Consider the following 18,080-nt stretch of genomic DNA (forward strand, 5'->3'; position numbering starts at 1 on the left):
TAAATACCTGGAGGGATAATGTATCTGTCCTTTTTCATTCCAGAATTACTGTAGGAAGTAAATCACCGGTGAATAGACTAATCCAACGGCTGCAGCCCTCTGTTCGTGGATATACTAAGTAACGTACTGTCAATAGTAAATACCTCTAGTCACAACCGTACAATACATTCATTTTTATGGAATTGCTGGAGAATTTAGTTCATGTGTGAAGAAGACATTACAAGGGCTACAGTAACGTGGCAACGGCTGTACTCTGTCTTGCCATGTAAATTATTGATGCCTGGTGAAGCAATGTGTCGGTACTTTGCCATTGTACATGGGACATGTACTGAGTACCGTACTGACAGTTGTAAATATCTCTATACATAACCGTAGTATACATTGTGTATACCATAATTGCTATAGAATTCACATTATCAGAGAATAAGGTAATTCAACGGCTACAGTACGTTCACATTACCGGTAATCAATACTGTGTTCTCAACAGCTAATGCCTCGAGGTATAATGGATCTGCATTTTCCACTCTAGAATTTCTGTACAATATACGTCTTCAGTGAGCAGATTTATCCAACTGCTACAGTGCTCTGTTGGTGTATGTACTAAGTACGGTAGTCTCAATTGTAAATATCGCTAGCCGTAACCATACAATACATTGATTACTCTAGAATTGCTGTAGGCATTATATCATCAGTGAACAAATTAATGCAACGCATACGCTACTGTGATGATGACTGTACTCAGTACTGTGATGTCAATTGTTGATACGTCGAGGGATAATGGGTCTGTGTTACCACATTCCAGAATTGCTCGGGAATTTAGATCATCATTGGGCAGATTACAACAACGGCTACAGGTTTCCGTTGGAGGATGTACTTCATACCGTAACGTTATTTGTAAATATCCCTGTCCATTACTCTTCTATACAGAGATCATTTTGGAATTGCTGGAAGATTCAATACATGTGTAAAGAAATTAGTCCAACGTTAGGAGTTATGTGATGATAGCTGTATCCAGATCTGCTATGTCAATTGTAAATGCCTGGCGAGGTAATTGATCGGTATGTTGATATTCCGGAATTGCTATAGAACGTAAGTCATCATTGAACAGATTAATCCGACGGCTACAGTACTTTATCGGTGGATGCATCAACTACCGTACTGGGAATTGTAAATATCATCAGCCATAACTGATATATGCATAGATTATTCTATAACTAATCTGGAAATTAAACCGTCAGTGAAGAGCTTAATCAACCTTCTGCAATACCGTGAAAATGGCTGAGCGAAGTGCCGTATGTGAAATGTTATTTTCTTGAGCTGTAACGGATCAGCCTTTTGTCCTTCTAGAATTGCTATAAAATCTTAATCGTCATTGGACTTATTAATCCAACAGTTTCAGTGCTCTGATGGTGGATGCACTAAGTACCGTACTGTCAGCTGTAAATATCTCTAGTGATAACCGTAATATGTGTTGATTATGCTATAGTCACTGCTATATTTAATTTATCAGTGAAGATATTAGTCCTACGTCTAAAGTACTGCGATGATGGCTGTACTCAGAACTGTTCCGTCACCTGCAAGTGTCTCGAGCTATAACGGATATACCTTTTCAGATTCAAGAATTGCTACAGTATACAAGTCATCATTGAGCACATCAAGCCAAATGCTACTGTGCCCCGTTGAAGGACTTACTATGAAACGTACTGTCAACTGTAAATATACCAAGTAATGGCAGTGTCATACAACGACTACCCTGGACCTGCATTTCATTTCACGCCATCACTGAACAGATTAATCTAAAGGCTACGGTGCTGTATCAATGGATGCACATATTTCGTGCTGGGAATTGTAAATATTATCATCCATAACTGATACATACATAGGTTATTCTGTACAAATCTGGAAATTATACCGTCAATGAGATGATTAATCAAACGGCTGCAATACTGTGATGATGGCTGAAATAAGTGCCGTTATGTCAAATGATATTTTCTCGAGCAATAACGGATCAGCCTCTTGTCCTTCTAGAATTGCTATAAAATCTAAATCATCATTGGACTCATTAATCCAACTGCTTCAGTGCTCTGCTAGTGGATGCACTAAGTGTCGTACTTTCAGCTGCAAATATCTCTAGCCATAATCGTACTATACATTGATTATTCTAGAATTGCAGTGGAAATTACATCGCTCGTGAACAACGTAGTCCAACGGCTACAGTACCGTATTGATGGCTTTAAGCTGTACCGTTTTGTCAACTGCAAATTTACAGAGGCATAATGGATCCCTCTTTTTTCACTTTAGTAATGCTGTAGGACATATATCATCAGTGAGCAGATTAAACACAACGTCTACAGTACTCTGCTTGCGGATATACTACGCACCGTAATGCCTGTTGTTAATATCTCCAGCCATATCCGTACTGTACATTAATTATTCTACGTCTGCTGTGAGTCTTGCATCCTCAGAGAACAAATTATTCCTGCGCCTACGATACTATGATGATGGCTGTAATCAGTCCTCCTGTATTAATTGCCAATGACTCGCGATATAATGGATACTCAGTTTGTCGTTCTAGAATTGATACATAATCGATATCATCACTGAACATGTTAATCCAATGTCTGCAGAGGTCATCTGATGTAGCTGCGAGATATCGTTATGTCAATTGCAAATTTCCCTAGCGATAAGAGTATACACATTGATTACACCAGAATGGCAGAGGAATTTATGTCATCAACGAACAAATTAAATCAACGAATACAGTACTGTGATTATGGCTGTACTCTGTACTCTATTGTATATTGTGAATATGTAGAGGGACAATGGATCTGTGCTTTGTCATTTCCGAACTGCTACGGAATTGATATCAACACTGAACAAAGTAATCCAAGGAATGCAGTACTGTGATGATGACTGTACTCTGCAGCGAGTTGCCAAATGTTAGTAACCACTAGCGATAACGGAACTGCCCCTTGTTATTCTAGTACTGCTGTGGTATACAAGTCTTCAGTGAACAGACCAATCCAAAGGCAACAATGCTCTGTTGAAAGACGTCCTAAGAATCGTATTTTCAGTTGCAGATAACTCTAGCCATGACCGTAATATACAAGGATTATTCCATATTCGTTGTGGTATTTAAATAACAAATGAACAAGATAATCCATCGGCTACAGTACCGTGATGATGACTGTGCTTTGCATTTTATTGTCAATTGCACATAAGTCGAGGAATAATGGACCGCTCTTATGTCATACTAGAATTGCTATAAAATATGAGTCATCATTGAGCAGAATATACCAACCGCTACAGAGCTCTGTTAGTTGATATACTAAGTATCGTATATTCAGTCGTGAACATCTCGATCCATAACCTAAATATGCATACATAATTCTAGAATTACTATGGAACTTAAATCACCAAAGATCAAATAATACAGACGACTCCAGTACTTTGACGATTGCTGCACTCAGTACTGCGTTCTCATTTGTTAATACCACGAAAGATAACGGTTCATTCCTTTGTCATTGAAGAATTGCTGTTAAATTTATATCATCAACAAACAGACTAATCCAACTGCTACAGTAAAGAGATGATAGCTGTATTCAGTATAGTGTTGTCAATCGTATATTTCTCGATGGATAATGCATCTGCCTTTTTTCATTCTATAATTGCTGTTCGATATAGATCATCATTCAGCAGATTAATTCAACGGCAACAGTGCTCTGTTGGTGTATGTACCACGTACCGTACTGTCAATTGTAAATATCGCATGCCGTAACCGTATTGTACCTTGATGATTCCATAAATACTTCTGGAATTTACGCCAACTGCGAACATATTCATCCAACTACCACGGTACTGTGTTGATGGCTGTACTCAGTAGTGTATTGCCAATAGTATATATCTCTAGGGATAATGTATCTGTATTACTTCATTATAGAATTGCTGCAGAACATAATTCACCAATACACAGAGTAACCCAACAGATACAGTGCTTCGTTTTTGTATGTCCTACATATTATATTTTCCTACAATATCTCTAGCGATAACCGTACTATAAGTTGATTATTCTAGAATTGCTTTGGAAATAAGATGACCACTGAAATCATAAATCCAACGGCTACAGTGCTCTCTTGGTGGATGTACCAGCTACCGTACTGTGGATTGTAAATATCTCTGTCCATAATTGATGTACACATTGATTATTCTAGAACTACAGCGGAACTTATATCATCACCGCTCAGATTATTCCAGCGGCAACAGTACTGTGATAGTGGCAGTACATCCTACCGAGTTGTCAGTTGTTAGTACCTTGAGCTATAAGGAAATAACAGCTACCGTACTGGGAATTGTAAACGTCAGCAATCATAACTAATGTGTACAATGATCTTTCTAGTACAACTGTGGAATTCAAGTCATCAGTGAATGGATTAATACAACACCTCCAGTAACGTTGTGGAGGCCGCACTCAGTACGCGTATGTCTATTATTAATATCTCGAATTACATTTCAGGGTAAACAAGGGTATTCCGGAACCTTCAATTCGGTACGCTTTCCGGTATCATTAAGAATTCATTTGTTACATTTTAAAAATGTTGAGTCGTTAAATGAATGTCTGCAGGTACGATAATTTACTAATAATTCCAACGACGATTGAAAGTGTTTAAACACTGGTAATCGTTCAAATTAATTGATGTGTGCCCTATGCACATCAAGTTTGAGATTGTCAGCACAGACAGCGATTCTTCATACAGATAACATATTTGCATCTATATTTGGAACATGAAACAGATTCTTTAGTCTCAGCCTCCTTTCAGTGCCCTCGATGTCTTATTTCAAACTCACTTGTGCTTCGAGAATTTAATTTATTCCTCACTTTGTAAGCCAGTCTAATAACTCGTTGTTGATCTCCTATTTCACAAATATCCTTGCATCAAAAGCCATTAGCCTAGTTGAGCTACAAAGCAATAGCCGAACTGTGTATAAAACGTTCTTATACGTTCTACGTGCTACTAAATTCCTGGGTATCACACAACCTTGGTCATTCACAGCTTTAGCTGCAGCGTCGGCGGGCTTCATCACTTTATTAGGTTGAAGAAAAATTTTGGGAATGATATGTCAAATACGCAATACGAATATATAAATTAGAAGACACATATAATAAACGGTAGCAAAATTTAATTTATAAACCCTTGCAGATAATTCAGCAATAATATTTATACACACGGATAAAAGTAACTGAGCCCGACATTAAATTAGTCAGTATGTTTCAGGATAAACAACAGTTCTCTGGAATCCTTAATTCAGTATACATTCCTGTCACATTAATATTTCATTTCTATCATAATAAAAATCTTCGGCCGCTAAAAGAATGACGGAAAGCAACATAATTTACAATTAATTCCAACGATGTTTGAAGAAATCTAAATACTAGTAATCGTTGAGATTAATAGATGTGTGCTCCATGCATATCAAATTTGAGATTGTTAGCACAGACAGCGATCCTCCATACAGATAACAAATTTGCATTTAAGATTCGGACATGTAACATATTTGATAGTCTGAGCTTTCTTTCAATACCCTCTTTGTTTTATTGTATCCTTACAAGTGCTTCGTGACTTTAACATATTCCTCTCTTTAACAGCAAGTTTGATATCTCGTTGCTCATCTCCTATCTTTTCAAATATCCTAGAATCACAAGTCATGTGCCTTGTTGACCTGCAAAGTAATAGCCAAACCGTGTCTCAAGCATTCTTGTACGTTCCACGTACTACTAAACTTCTGGGCACCTCATACATTTGGTCATCAACAGCATTAGCTGCTGCATCGTTAGTCTTCATCATTTAATTAAGTTGAAGTGGAAAAATTAGGAATCACATGTCGTAGGTGCAATATGAATATATAATTTAAAAGGCATACATAATAAACAGCAGTGAAATTTAATTTATAAGCTATTGCAGATGCTTCAGTAATAATATTTATAAACACGGATGAAGTTATGTGAGTCCGACACTAAATTGATCAGTATATTTTAGGATAGAGAAAAGTTTTCTGGAATCCTTAGTTCATTAAACTTTCCAGTCACACCAATATATCATTTACATCATTATAATAATCCTCAATCGTTAAATGAGTGCCGGAAAGCACGATAACTCACAATTAATTCCAACGATGTTTGAAAGAACTTAAACACTAATAATCGTTAGGATTAAAAGGTATGTGCTCCATGCACTTCAAATTTGAGATTGTCAGCACTGTCAGCAATTCTTCATACAGATGACAAATTTGCAATTAAGTTTGGGACACGTAGCAGATTGTTTAGTCTCAGATTTCTTTCAATGCCTTCGCTGTTTCATTTCAACCTCACATATGTTTCGAGACTTTAATTTATTTCTCTCTTCTTCAGGCAGTCTGATACCTCGTTGCTCATCCCCTTTTTTCAAATATCCTTTCATCGAAATCCATTTGTCTAGTTGTGCTGGAATGCAAATGGCAAACTTTGTCTAGAAAATGCTTCTACGTTCCACGTACTACTGAACTTCTGGGTATCTCACACATTTGGTCATGTGCAGCCTTAACAGCTTCATCGGTAGCATTCATCGTTTAGTTAAGTTGAAGAAATATCTGAGGAATTAAATGACAAAGGTGCAACACGAATATATAAATTAAAAAACGTACATAATTAACGGTAGCAGAATCTAATTTATAAACTATTGTAAATTGTACAGTAATAATAGTTATAAACATGGACCAAATCAAGTAGGACCGGCATTAAGTTAACCACTACACTCTAGGGTAAATAAAAGTATTCTGGAGTATTTAATTCAGTACGCTCTCCTGTAACATTACGATATCATTTACTACATTATAAAAATGCTCAGTCGTTAAATGAATGACTGCAAGGACGCTAATTTACCGTTAATTCCAACGATGTATATAGGAACATGTATACTAATAATCGTTATGATTAAAATGTATATGCTCCATGCACTACAAATTTGAAATTGTCAGCACAGTCAGCGATACTTCACACAGATGGCAGGTTGCATTTAAGCTTAGGACATATAGCAGATTCTTTAGTCTCGGCCTTCTTTCAATGCACTCTTCGTTTTAATGTGTCCCCACATGTGGTGCGCGGCTTCTACATATTGCCCTCATTGTCAGCCGGTTTGATATATCATTGTTCATCTCATATTTTTTCAAATGTCCTTGAATAACAAGTCATGTGTCTTGTTGAACCGCAGAGCCACAGCCAAACTGTGTCTCAAATCTTCTTGCACGTTCCACGTACTTCTAAACGTCTGGGTCCTTCAAATCTGTAGTCATGTACAGCATTAGCTGCTGCATCGGTAGTCTTCCTCATTTTATTAAGTTGAAGAATAAATTTGAGGAATTAAATGACAGAAGTGCAATACGAATATATGAATTAAAAAACATACGTAATAAACGGCGGCAAAGTCTAATTTAAAAATTATTGTAAATACTTCAGTAATAAAAGTTATAGACACGGACCAAATTAAGTGAGACCGACATTAAGTTTATCAGCACATTTTAGGGTAAACAGGAGTGTTTTCGAGTCTTTAATTTAGTACGCTTTCATGTAACACAGAGATATCGCTTATTACATTATAAAAATGCTCAGTCGTTAAATGAATGACTGCAAGGACGATAATTTACTAATAATTCCGCGACGATTGAAAGAATTTATAAACTATCAGCCGTTCAGATTAATTGATGTGTGCTCCATGCTCTTAAAATTTGAGATAGTCAGCACAGCCAACGATTGTCCATACAGATGACAAATTTGCAATGAAGTTTCGGAAATGTAACAGATTCTTTAGCCTCAGATTTCTTTGAAAATTCTCTTCGCTCTATTGTATCCTCACAAGTACTTCGTGACCTTTACATATTCCTCTCTATGACAGACAGTTGGATGTCTCGTTGTTCATCTCCTATTTTTTCAAATATCCGTGAATAACAAGTCATGTGCTTTGTTGGCCTCAAATGCATTAGACAAATTGAGTCGCAAATATTCTTGTACGTTACAAGTTCTCCTAAACTTCCGGGTATGTCCTACCTTTGGTCATGTACAGCCGTAAATGCTTCATCGGGAGTCTTCATCACTTTATCTAGTTGAATCAAAAATATAACTAATTAAATGTTAAAATTGCAATAGAAATACGTAAATTAAAAAGCGTGGAAAAACAACAGTAGTAATATTTAGCGCATAAAATATTGAAAATACTTCAAAAATAATTTTCAAAAATTCTAATCAAGTTCATTGATACCGACTTCGAATTGTTCAGTATATTTTTGGAGGAATAAAAATATTCTGGAATCTTCAGTTTATTACACTTTTCTGCCACGAAAATATTTCAATTATTCAATTATAAAATCCTACATTCGTTAAATGAATGACTGAAAGGAGGATGAGTTACTAATAATTCCAACAATGACTGAAAAGATTTGAATATTAATGATCGTCTAGATAAGAAGATGTATGATCCATACTTTTCAAACTTAAGTTTGTAACCGCAGCCTGTGATACTTGAAAGATAGTTCAAATTTGCATTTAAGTTTGGGACCATTATCAGATTCATCAGCTTCACCCTTCTTTCAATACCCATTTTGTTTTATTTCACCCTCACCTGTGATTTGTGACTTTAATTTATTCCTCTCACAGTCAGCCAGTCTGATATATCCTTGTTAATCCCCTGTCTCTTCAAATATCCTCGCATCACAAGCCATGTGTCTTGCTGACCTGCAACGGAACATCCAAATTGTGTCCCAAATATTCTTGTACGGTCCATGTTCTTGTAAACTTCTGGGTATCTCATACCTTTGGTCATGTACAGCTATAACTGCTTCACCTGCATTCATCATCATTATCACCTGCTTGTCACGTCCAGGTGCACTTCCACTTCTATCTTTACCCATTCCTCTGCAGCATCCTCCACGCGGAGTAACATGTCTTTTGTCTCATTATAACCGTATGTTGCATGAGCATATCTCTGAGCGGCCTAACATTTAATTAGCCACTACACTCATTTCCTAAATGTCTCTTTTTCCCACATTTACAATAATGCACGTCACTATTTATACTGTCTCTCACTTTCCTGACACCCTCAATGTGTTTCGTTACTTCGTCGTCTCCTCTCTTGCCCTTTTCGCTCTCCTCCTGTTTTAAAGCGTATACTGTGTCTCGCAATGTTGTTCTTCTCTGGCCTTCTAATAACCATACATTCTGTTACTACTCTGACATAACGTCCTGCATGACCTACATTTCAATTTCATACCCCCATGTATGTTTAGCAAATTCGCCACGATGATTTCTTAATTCAGTTGCTCTATTGATAAATTCATCGATGCCTTATTCCCTTTTCCCGCATATGCTTGTCAATTTATACAATGATCTCACTCCCATTCCTTCTCTGTCCACAGCCATGTTCTTTTCAATCAAGTGCCACGTTTCGTCTCCATTCTTGTCAGGAGTAGATTTCAGTAACTGAGACTTATTGATCTTCTTGATTGTCACAGACCTGTCTACATACTTGTTATAGCCTTATGCGTTCCATACATTGAATTTCTCTTCATATTGCTATCTCCCTTCCTGTAATGGTTCATAGGTATTCACATTTATCAACCTTCTCCATAACTCCTTGGCTAGCAGGACACCAGCAATCTTTTCCGGTGTAGGCAAGTAACTCTATTATCATTTATGCTCCATGTGTCTGTCATCGTAACCTCACATTTGCACGCGTCAACTATAATTCTCTCCAATCCTTTCCTACATTCAAGCCTTGCAATAAATTTCATACGGTTTTATAATTAATAGACAATCATAATGTATCAATACATATGTCCCTTACTATTAACGGGTATCGATAATTTGGTTTAAGCTTTTCATGCTTTCTATACTTCCTCACGCCTCGCACACACGATTTTTACTGACGCCGTACATCCGCAACGTTACCAACCTTGACCTCATTCCACGGCCAACCATTTCCCATTCGCACCACACGAACGCAATCTCGCGCGCATACTATATACCAAACCTCACATATGTAACTTCCAATATTACTGATAAAATTAAATAAATATCAGAATTAATTTTTTTTACAATAAAATAAATAATTATTCCTTATATGTAATGTAAATACTAAGAAAATAAAAATACCTGAATTGAATAATGCAATTCCGGTTATAAGAATACCTTCATATTTCAATTATAATTATTAATCATTTTAAAGTCACATTTTGTGGTTGAGTAACTCCAACTTGAATGGAACGTGTAATATATGTATATGAAAATAGGATCAAAAAAACGAAATAAAGAGAAACAAGTCAGATTTAAGATAAAAAGGCAGTCTAAATTTTAAAAAATATATATTATTAATGCATCACACCTGTGCTCAACAGTACACGCTTCCGCGTGTTTATAACATTATTCCGTTGTTCATAATATTATGAATTTAAATATGTTTATTAAGGTAAAGGTTAAGTTGCAAACTTCACATATGTACATATATGTAATATTATGTTTAGTTATTCACCAATGTGATGAATCATAAGGGAATTATCAGAGGTCAAGTTCGAAATGGTACTTAACGAAAAGGAAAATTAAATGACCGAATTCTTAATTAATATATGTATTTAACTAAATAAACTGAATAATATTAAAGAATAAATACAGAAAATACGTATGCTGGAAAATATGATATAAAGCATTCTAAGAGTATCATCAATATTTTCAATCGAACACGAATAATTAATAACGCCAAAAAATTTATTCAAGCAATTCTCAATATCGTTAAAATTAAATGCCGATGAATTTAAATTTGAACATATTCGAATTGGACAAGCTATATCTTGTGTAATATTTCTAATTAGCACAAAAATTACCCAAAAGCTTATTAAATATCGAAGTGAAATTAATGGCACTAAATGAATAAAGAATTTATTTATGTATTTTCTACAAGACATATTTTTAGTGCTTGTCATAAAGTTAATGACAATTATAAATTAAAAATTAACTATCTAGTTGAAGTAGTAATATGAGGAATTCTATGAAAATGTGACATTGGGGTATATAAATCCTTTGAAATCGTAAATTATTGTAAATTCTGCAAATGTGATTTATAAAAATTGAAATCAAATTAAATTAGATCGACTAGAAATTAATCAATACAGCCTAGGGTAAATAAGAATTGATTCAAATATAAATAATCGCTTAGGAATGTAGTGTTGATGAGTCACTGGACCAAGTATTCCACATATATTTACCAAATTAACTCTCACGTTTTTTTATTGTTACCTCTTCATTGAAAGGTAGATTTTCTAATATATCGTTTTATTTAATTAGTAAATATATTGTATCTATTTTAATACATTGAAGAACTTATTAATGACAAATTGTTGTCATTTGTGGCATTAAATTTTCCTCAAAAGCGCTTATTAATAGACTGTATTTGATGTGAGAAATCAATTCTTCCGATTAAGTCATGTTGCGTCTCGAGCACTTCAACTAGCTAGTGGAATTTCATGGTGTCATAAGGCCCGTTACGCTGCTGCGGCGATGCTGCTTGGGATGCGGCCTACTCTAACTTGGTAGAGGTAGACCTGGTTGGTGTTGAACTGCAGAGAGTTCTATTGTAGATTGCAGTATCCTGGCAGAGCGGTTGGCTGATCCCTATCGAAGATGCTGGTGTCGTCGTGTTGGAGTTTTTCGAGATAATTCTTTGTGAATGCCTTGTCAGTAATGTTATAGGGATCGACTGTCTTCTGATTCTTTGGTATATTATTGGGGGTGTACGCCAACTTCAGTGTCCTCCTATTGTGGATGTTGTGTAAGGAATTTAGGTTCTGACGCCTATAGCTTAAGGGAATAATTTATCGGTCATTGTCACGGTATATCCCAGCGGCGGGTTAGATGACGGTGAGCATGTGCAAGTCAATGGATGCTTTCAATAGAGGCATAAAACAGGTCTCCACTTGAATTGCGACATTGCGGTCCTATGGCCGCAACGTACATCCCGCCTTGAACTGTTTATGGTTCAATGAAATTTAGATATGAAATTAGGGGTGTCGATATGTGAATGCAGTTACAATGATGACTGATGTGTAGAATGACAGTGTGTAGTATCCCTATCGTACAAGGTCGCGTCTTAAAATAAAGTGATCTAGGTGAGTCTTATTTGTATATTATAACAGACATCCTAGACAAATGATCTGATATATCGATAAGCAACGGAGCAAATTTTTAACGCTGCGCTTATATCCTCCTTGGGCCGTCTTGAAGCTAACTATGCGGATCATACCATCGGATCCTGAGTGTGTGGCCGTTATTCTCCCGAGCGGCCACGTCATGCGTGGCGTGTTGTCTTCCTTGATCAGGACCATGGTTCCGATGTCGAGTTCTCTCCCTTGACATTATACCATTTTCTGCGGGTCGTCTGTTCCAGCAAATACTCCTTGAACCAACGTTTCCAAAGTACCAAAAAAATGGTACTGCATGCTTTGAACGTGTCGCCACGATGAAAGCCATCCGTCCGGGTTTGTCGTAAAGTCGATGTCTGCGAGCTTTGTCAGTCTATCGCCAATAAGGATACGACCTGGTGTTAGAGCGGTCAGGCCGTTGGGATCCGAGGATAAGAGTGTTATGGGTTGGCAACTTAGAATAGCTTCTATTTCGTTCACGTCGTTCAGCGAGGCCTAGTATGACAGCAGTCTTTCTCGATCCACACGTGAGTGGTGATGTCTTGATGATCGGAATGCGACTTCCAGCAGTCCGCCAAAGCCCGGAGCGGAATGAAGTGCAACGTGACACCTTCATTCGCAAGTGCCGATGCTATGATGGTGCGATAACTCTGTGATCTCACAAACCTATTTAGTTCCCTTATCAATATATTGGCACCGGTAAAATTGGTGGCATTGTCGGATTTGGTGTCGGAGCATCGGCCTCTCCTCGCCACGAGTCGCCGTAGAGTTGCTAGGACGTCCTCAGTAGCCAGGTCGCCCAAGATTTCCATGTGAATGGCCCGTATCGCAAAGCTCACAAGTATGGCTAAGTAGACCTTAACCATGTTACGAATTCGGTGGGTTTTCATTCCACTTTCATGTGGAACGCATCACAATAATCTATGCCAGAATGCAGAAAGGGTCTTGAAGGTGTGATTCGTGAGGGGGACAGATTGCTCATTTTATAATTGATGGTGGATGGCTTGGCCGGAATGCACCTTACACACTGATGAATAGTTTTTCGATTATGATATCTTCTGCCAGGTATCCAAAATCTTTGTCGCACGCTGTTCAAAGTGGTTTGTACGCCTGCGCGCAAACTTTTGATCTGGTGCCCGCGTATGACTAATTGAGTGACATGATCGTTCCGCGGCAAAATCATCGGATGCTTCATGTCGGGTTTTAAACTTCCCTTCGTTAGTCTGCCGCCCACTCGTAGTATTCCTTCCTTGTCTGTGAATGGGTCTAGAAGCGTCAGTGTGGTGGTCGGTCTCCCGGCCGACATGGCGAGTAATTCATTCCGGTAGGCCCGTTGTGGGATGCATTTTACGATGACCTGTTCCGCCTTGCGTAATTCCGCATACGTCATTGTCTTGCTCGGGAATTTCTTACGGGAGCTGATGAATCGAGAGCGTAACAAATATGCTGTAATTCGTTTGAGTTTGGTGAACGACGAGAATTTCTCGAGGAGGTCAAAGCCGTTGGTAGTAGCGTTCAGTGCTACGACGAGTGGCCGTTGCTCCGGGATACCCCTTGCCGGATCTAGTTGACTTCGGGGTGAGTCTGCCTCCGCTTCCTCTTGCCATTCCGGACCGTGGAATCAAAGTTTGCTGCTAGTCTGGTTCTCCGCCTTGCAATCGCGTGATATCAAATCTGCCGGGTTATCCACATATCGTATGTGGCGCCATTCGTTATCCTCAATCAAGCCTTGAGTGTCCGCGATTCGATGCGATACGAAAGTTTTTAGCTGATGCGGGGAAGTGCGTATCCAATATTTTACTATTGTGGAATCCGACCAAAATAAGTTTTTTTAGGAAGGACACACTCCGTAGTGCACTTGAAACGGTTTGGTGTGTCTTCGACAGTAAATGAGCTGCACACAACGCTAATCGAGGCAACGTGATCGTTTTTACGGGAGCTACCCTTGACTATGACGCCACTAAGTGTACCGATGTGGTGCACCGCGTGCTGATCCCGCGAATGTACATGCATGCCCCGTAAGCTTGCTGGCTCGCGTCGCAGGACCCGTGCAATAGCAATACGGTGTACTCCCTTGTATCTGTCGTCTCATCCTCATGTCTTCCAAAACTAGTAACTCGCGACAGTATGTGGTCCATTGGGTAAGAATGTCCATCGGTACTGATTCCTCCCAGTCTTATTGTAATTTCCACAGTGTTTGTAACATTATTTCAGCGCGTACTGTTATCGGTCCTAGAATTCCGAAGGGGGCAAAGAGTGTTGCAATTTTCGATAATATGGACCGTTTCGTTATAAGGTTGCCCTGTCTCAGTCCCTTAAAGTCAAATCTAAGCGTATCGCGCTTCGCGTCCTGGGAGAGTCCCAACGTATTTATGGTGTTGTCCAGGTCAACTCGTAGCAGTCGGTCATTTGCTTTGTCCTCCAAGGTTTTCACCAGTAGCTCGTCGTTTCACGTCCATTGACGTAGGTTGAAGTCTGCTCGGTTGGAGGCCTTGATTATCTGACCTCGTAGGACTGTTGCCTCGCTATAGAAGCTGGAACACGTTAGTAAGTTATCCACATAGAGGTCTTCGCGGAACGCGGTCACTGCTTGCGGGTATTATTCTCCCTCGTCAGCTGCGAGCTGGTGCAGCCCTTCAGTGTCTAGGGGGCGGCTGACCTGCCGCAGGTGGCGGTGTTAAGGGTACATGTAGCTATCGGCTCCCCCCCCCAATTCAGGCACCAGAGAATGTTTTGATACTCGCGGGCGTCAGGATGCCCCATACTGGAAGGTACACTTTCTTTATATCGGCGGCCATTACGCAGGTGTGTGACCCAAAGCACAATACGATAGAGAGTAGGTCTTCCTGGACGTTTGGTACCACCAACTGTGCGTCGAATAAAGAGCACCCGCTGGTGGTCCAGGCCGGTGCGTCGAAGACCACCCGGAATTTGGTAGTTAGGCGCGATTGCATTATTACAGCATGGTGCGGTAAGTAATATCTGTGCTTGATCGATGAATCCGTCACTAGCGACGTGTGGCCCAACACCAAATATTCGTTTAGAATGTTTTCGTGTCTGTGTCGGAGGTCCGGATTCTGGCTCAATTTCTGTTCCAATGCATAGAATCGCTTTCGTGCCAATGAATAATATTCGCCGAGATCCTTCACATTGTTCTTGAATTTCAGCCGAACTGTATACCTGCGTGTCACGTGGTCGCGGTTTGTTTGCGCTTTAAAATGCGCCTCATATTCTCTGTCTTCTACTGATATTAAAGGGGATCGCGGAGTTCCTTTGACCTCCCAAAATTGCGTGAGCTGATGTAGTGCGTAGCGAGCTATATGACAGCGAGTGAATTGTTGACTATCTACATGTGGGAGTTTGCCTGCCATGATCCAGCCAATTTTGGTTTTCTGTGGCGTGATTGCGTTGCTCATAGTGGGAATCTGCCCGACGCAGAATAACTTTAAGGACACCTCGGCGCCTAGTAATGCGTCCACCTCGGACGGCAAGTTGAAGTTAGGGTTGATTAGAGGGAGATTTCTTGGGATCTTGACGTCGGTCCTATATAGCGCTCGCGATAGTAGCATTTCTGTGATTTGTGGCACGATCAAGAATGTCGCGTCGACTGTGAACGGGCTTGTAAGCGATTGAATTTGCGTTTCCACGGCTTTCCTTACGAAAGTGGTTGTTTGTGTAATTCCAGTTACTGGTACTCCTACGCGGTGATGGGGAATGCCTTGCCTTTTCGAAAACCGTTCGGTAATAAGGTGGGACTGTGACCCGGAATCGAAGAGTAACCGACACGGTTGCTGTTTGTTTCGATTTTCCGGAAGGTAGACGACCACGATGGATAGCACAACCTCTGCCCCATGGGTTGCCTTGAGAGCCGAAACGTTCACTTGATACGCTTGTTGCGGCTCGCCCGTCTGCTCCTCATGCAATAATGTATGGAGGCGTCCGCTGCAACGTCTACATTTGATTGCCAAGCATTTTTGCACTCCGTGACCGACGCGTAAACAGTTCGTGCATAACCTTGCTCCCCTTACCAATGCAAAAGTCACTGCTAATGTGGCATTAATCATGTTCGCGCATGCTTGTGTGAGGTGGTTGCCATTGCAAAGGGCACATGTCATCTGGGCGATGGAATGGGCGCGTATCGTTTGTGATCTCGATCTCGTGTTTGGTTTACGAAATGAACGAGTATTCAATATGCCAGATTTCTGAGACCCTTCGTGCCGCGAGGTTTCTAATAATTTCCGTCAGTGTTGTAGGAAGTCGGGGATGCTCCTTCTGCATTCGTTCCTCCCACAACAGTCTGGTACGGTCATCTAACTTAGGTGTTATCGCGTGCATCGTGAGCGCCTCGAGGAATGGCTAATTCAGGGCTTGTAACGCACGATAAGGTTTAGTCGCTTGATCCACCAATTCTCCTAAGGAATATGCGTTGAATCGAGTGACTGCTGGAAGGTTGAAAAGCGCTTGAATCCTATTGGAATACGACGCATTGTGCGCTGTACAGCCGTTCCAACAGATTCCACGCAACCGAATATTGCGCTCTGGTTGCTTCTAATGATCCTATTCCTTCGGCAGCCATCCTGGTCGGACAGGACCGCAAATATATGAGCTTCTGCGCATCGTGGAAGCGTGCGTTGTCATGCACCGCGGCCTTGAACGCGTCGCAGGAACTCGTCCACGCCTCATTACACCACCAAATTGTTGGCCACTGCATAGTCGACAGCTTGACTTGCGGCTCCTTGAATACCGCGAGCGGTGATGCTGAATTGACCGTCGTTTCACAATCCGTCAGCGGCGGCTCTGCGTTTCGCGAGTCGAATTTAGCGACAATGCTTTTGTGCGAGACATATTATGAAGGTAGGTGTCGTCGTGTTCCGCACGTTCTGCGAAACGTGACTCCAATTCCTCGTCGGATGCGGCTAATTCAAGCTTCTCCAGAGACGATTCTAGTGCTCTGCAGTCCTTTTCCATGCTTGTGATTCTGAGGCGCATTTCTCCAATTTCTTCAGCGCCGTAAACATCCCATGACGGGACGTACTCTGCGAAGTGCGTTAATTTGCTTTCGAACCTAGCGCGTTTGCGAGAAAGTGAGCGCGTGTTATCGGCGGTTGCGAGTGCCAATGCTAACCTGACGCAAGTCTTCGAAGGATTGATAGGATGGCGATAATCTTACGTGATGATGACCAGACGTAGCTGCTTCGTGATGCTGAACGTTCCCCGATGGGAAAGTGGAGAAGGCTTCGAGGGGTTGAGTTTGCCCCTTGCGATGCGTGTTAAGCTTTGTCGTTCCAGGTGTCCACTGGCTCTGGAATCGGCTCAGATAATGGTTCGATGGTTCATCGCGACCGTTGCTTCAGATTCCGCGTGGAGATCCGGATGTGGATTCAAGTATGTGAATCCAGCTCAAATGACAAGTGTTGCGGATTCAAATGTTCGGTTCCGGCTCCGATGGCCCACAGTGTTGCAGATGCTCTTGAGTCGAATCCGGCTCGAAGGACCAAATGTTGCGTCCCGAGCACTGCAGCACGCTCGTGGAGTTTCACGGTGTTGTAAGGCCCGTTATGCTGCTGTGGCAATGCTGCCTTGGATGCGGCCAACTCTAACTTGATAGATGGATAGGTTGATCTGGTTGGTGTTCAACTGCAGAGAGTCCTACTGTAGATGACAGTCTTCTGGCAGAGTGGTTGGTAGGTCTCGAGCGATGATGCTGGTGTCGTCGTGATGGACTTTTTAGAGAGAATTCCTCTTGAATGCCCTGTTAATAGCTTTATTGGGATCGATTGTTTTCAGATTGGTTGGTACGCTATTGGGTGTGTAAGTCAACTTCAGTGTCCTTCGGTGATGGTGGTTGTTTGAACAATTTAGGA

General features: G+C 40.4%; 2 protein-coding genes across 2 annotated transcripts; both read right to left on the bottom strand.

Moving 5' to 3' along the window:
- Positions 1 to 13,102: 13,102 nt before the first annotated feature.
- On the bottom strand, positions 13,103 to 13,606 carry LOC108554371 (uncharacterized). The gene has a single exon (XM_017909631.1). It carries the CDS (start codon positions 13,604 to 13,606, stop codon positions 13,103 to 13,105), a length of 504 nt encoding a protein of 167 aa, XP_017765120.1.
- A 1,324-nt stretch (positions 13,607 to 14,930) lies between these two features.
- On the bottom strand, positions 14,931 to 16,331 carry LOC108554372 (uncharacterized). Its single transcript, XM_017909632.1, has one exon. The coding sequence runs from the start codon at positions 16,329 to 16,331 to the stop codon at positions 14,931 to 14,933; it is 1,401 nt and encodes a 466-aa protein (XP_017765121.1).
- Positions 16,332 to 18,080: the final 1,749 nt, after the last annotated feature.

Source organism: Eufriesea mexicana, unplaced genomic scaffold, assembly GCF_001483705.2.
Source record: "Eufriesea mexicana isolate 0111107269 unplaced genomic scaffold, ASM148370v2 scaffold19562, whole genome shotgun sequence".
NCBI lineage: Eukaryota > Metazoa > Arthropoda > Insecta > Hymenoptera > Apidae > Eufriesea > Eufriesea mexicana.

What these genes read in the sequence shown, in the direction of transcription:
- LOC108554372 (XM_017909632.1), bottom strand. Translation starts at nt 16,331, where the DNA reads ATGACATGTGCCCTTTGCAATGGCAACCACCTCACACAAGCATGCGCG.
- LOC108554371 (XM_017909631.1), bottom strand. Translation starts at nt 13,606, where the DNA reads ATGACGTATGCGGAATTACGCAAGGCGGAACAGGTCATCGTAAAATGC.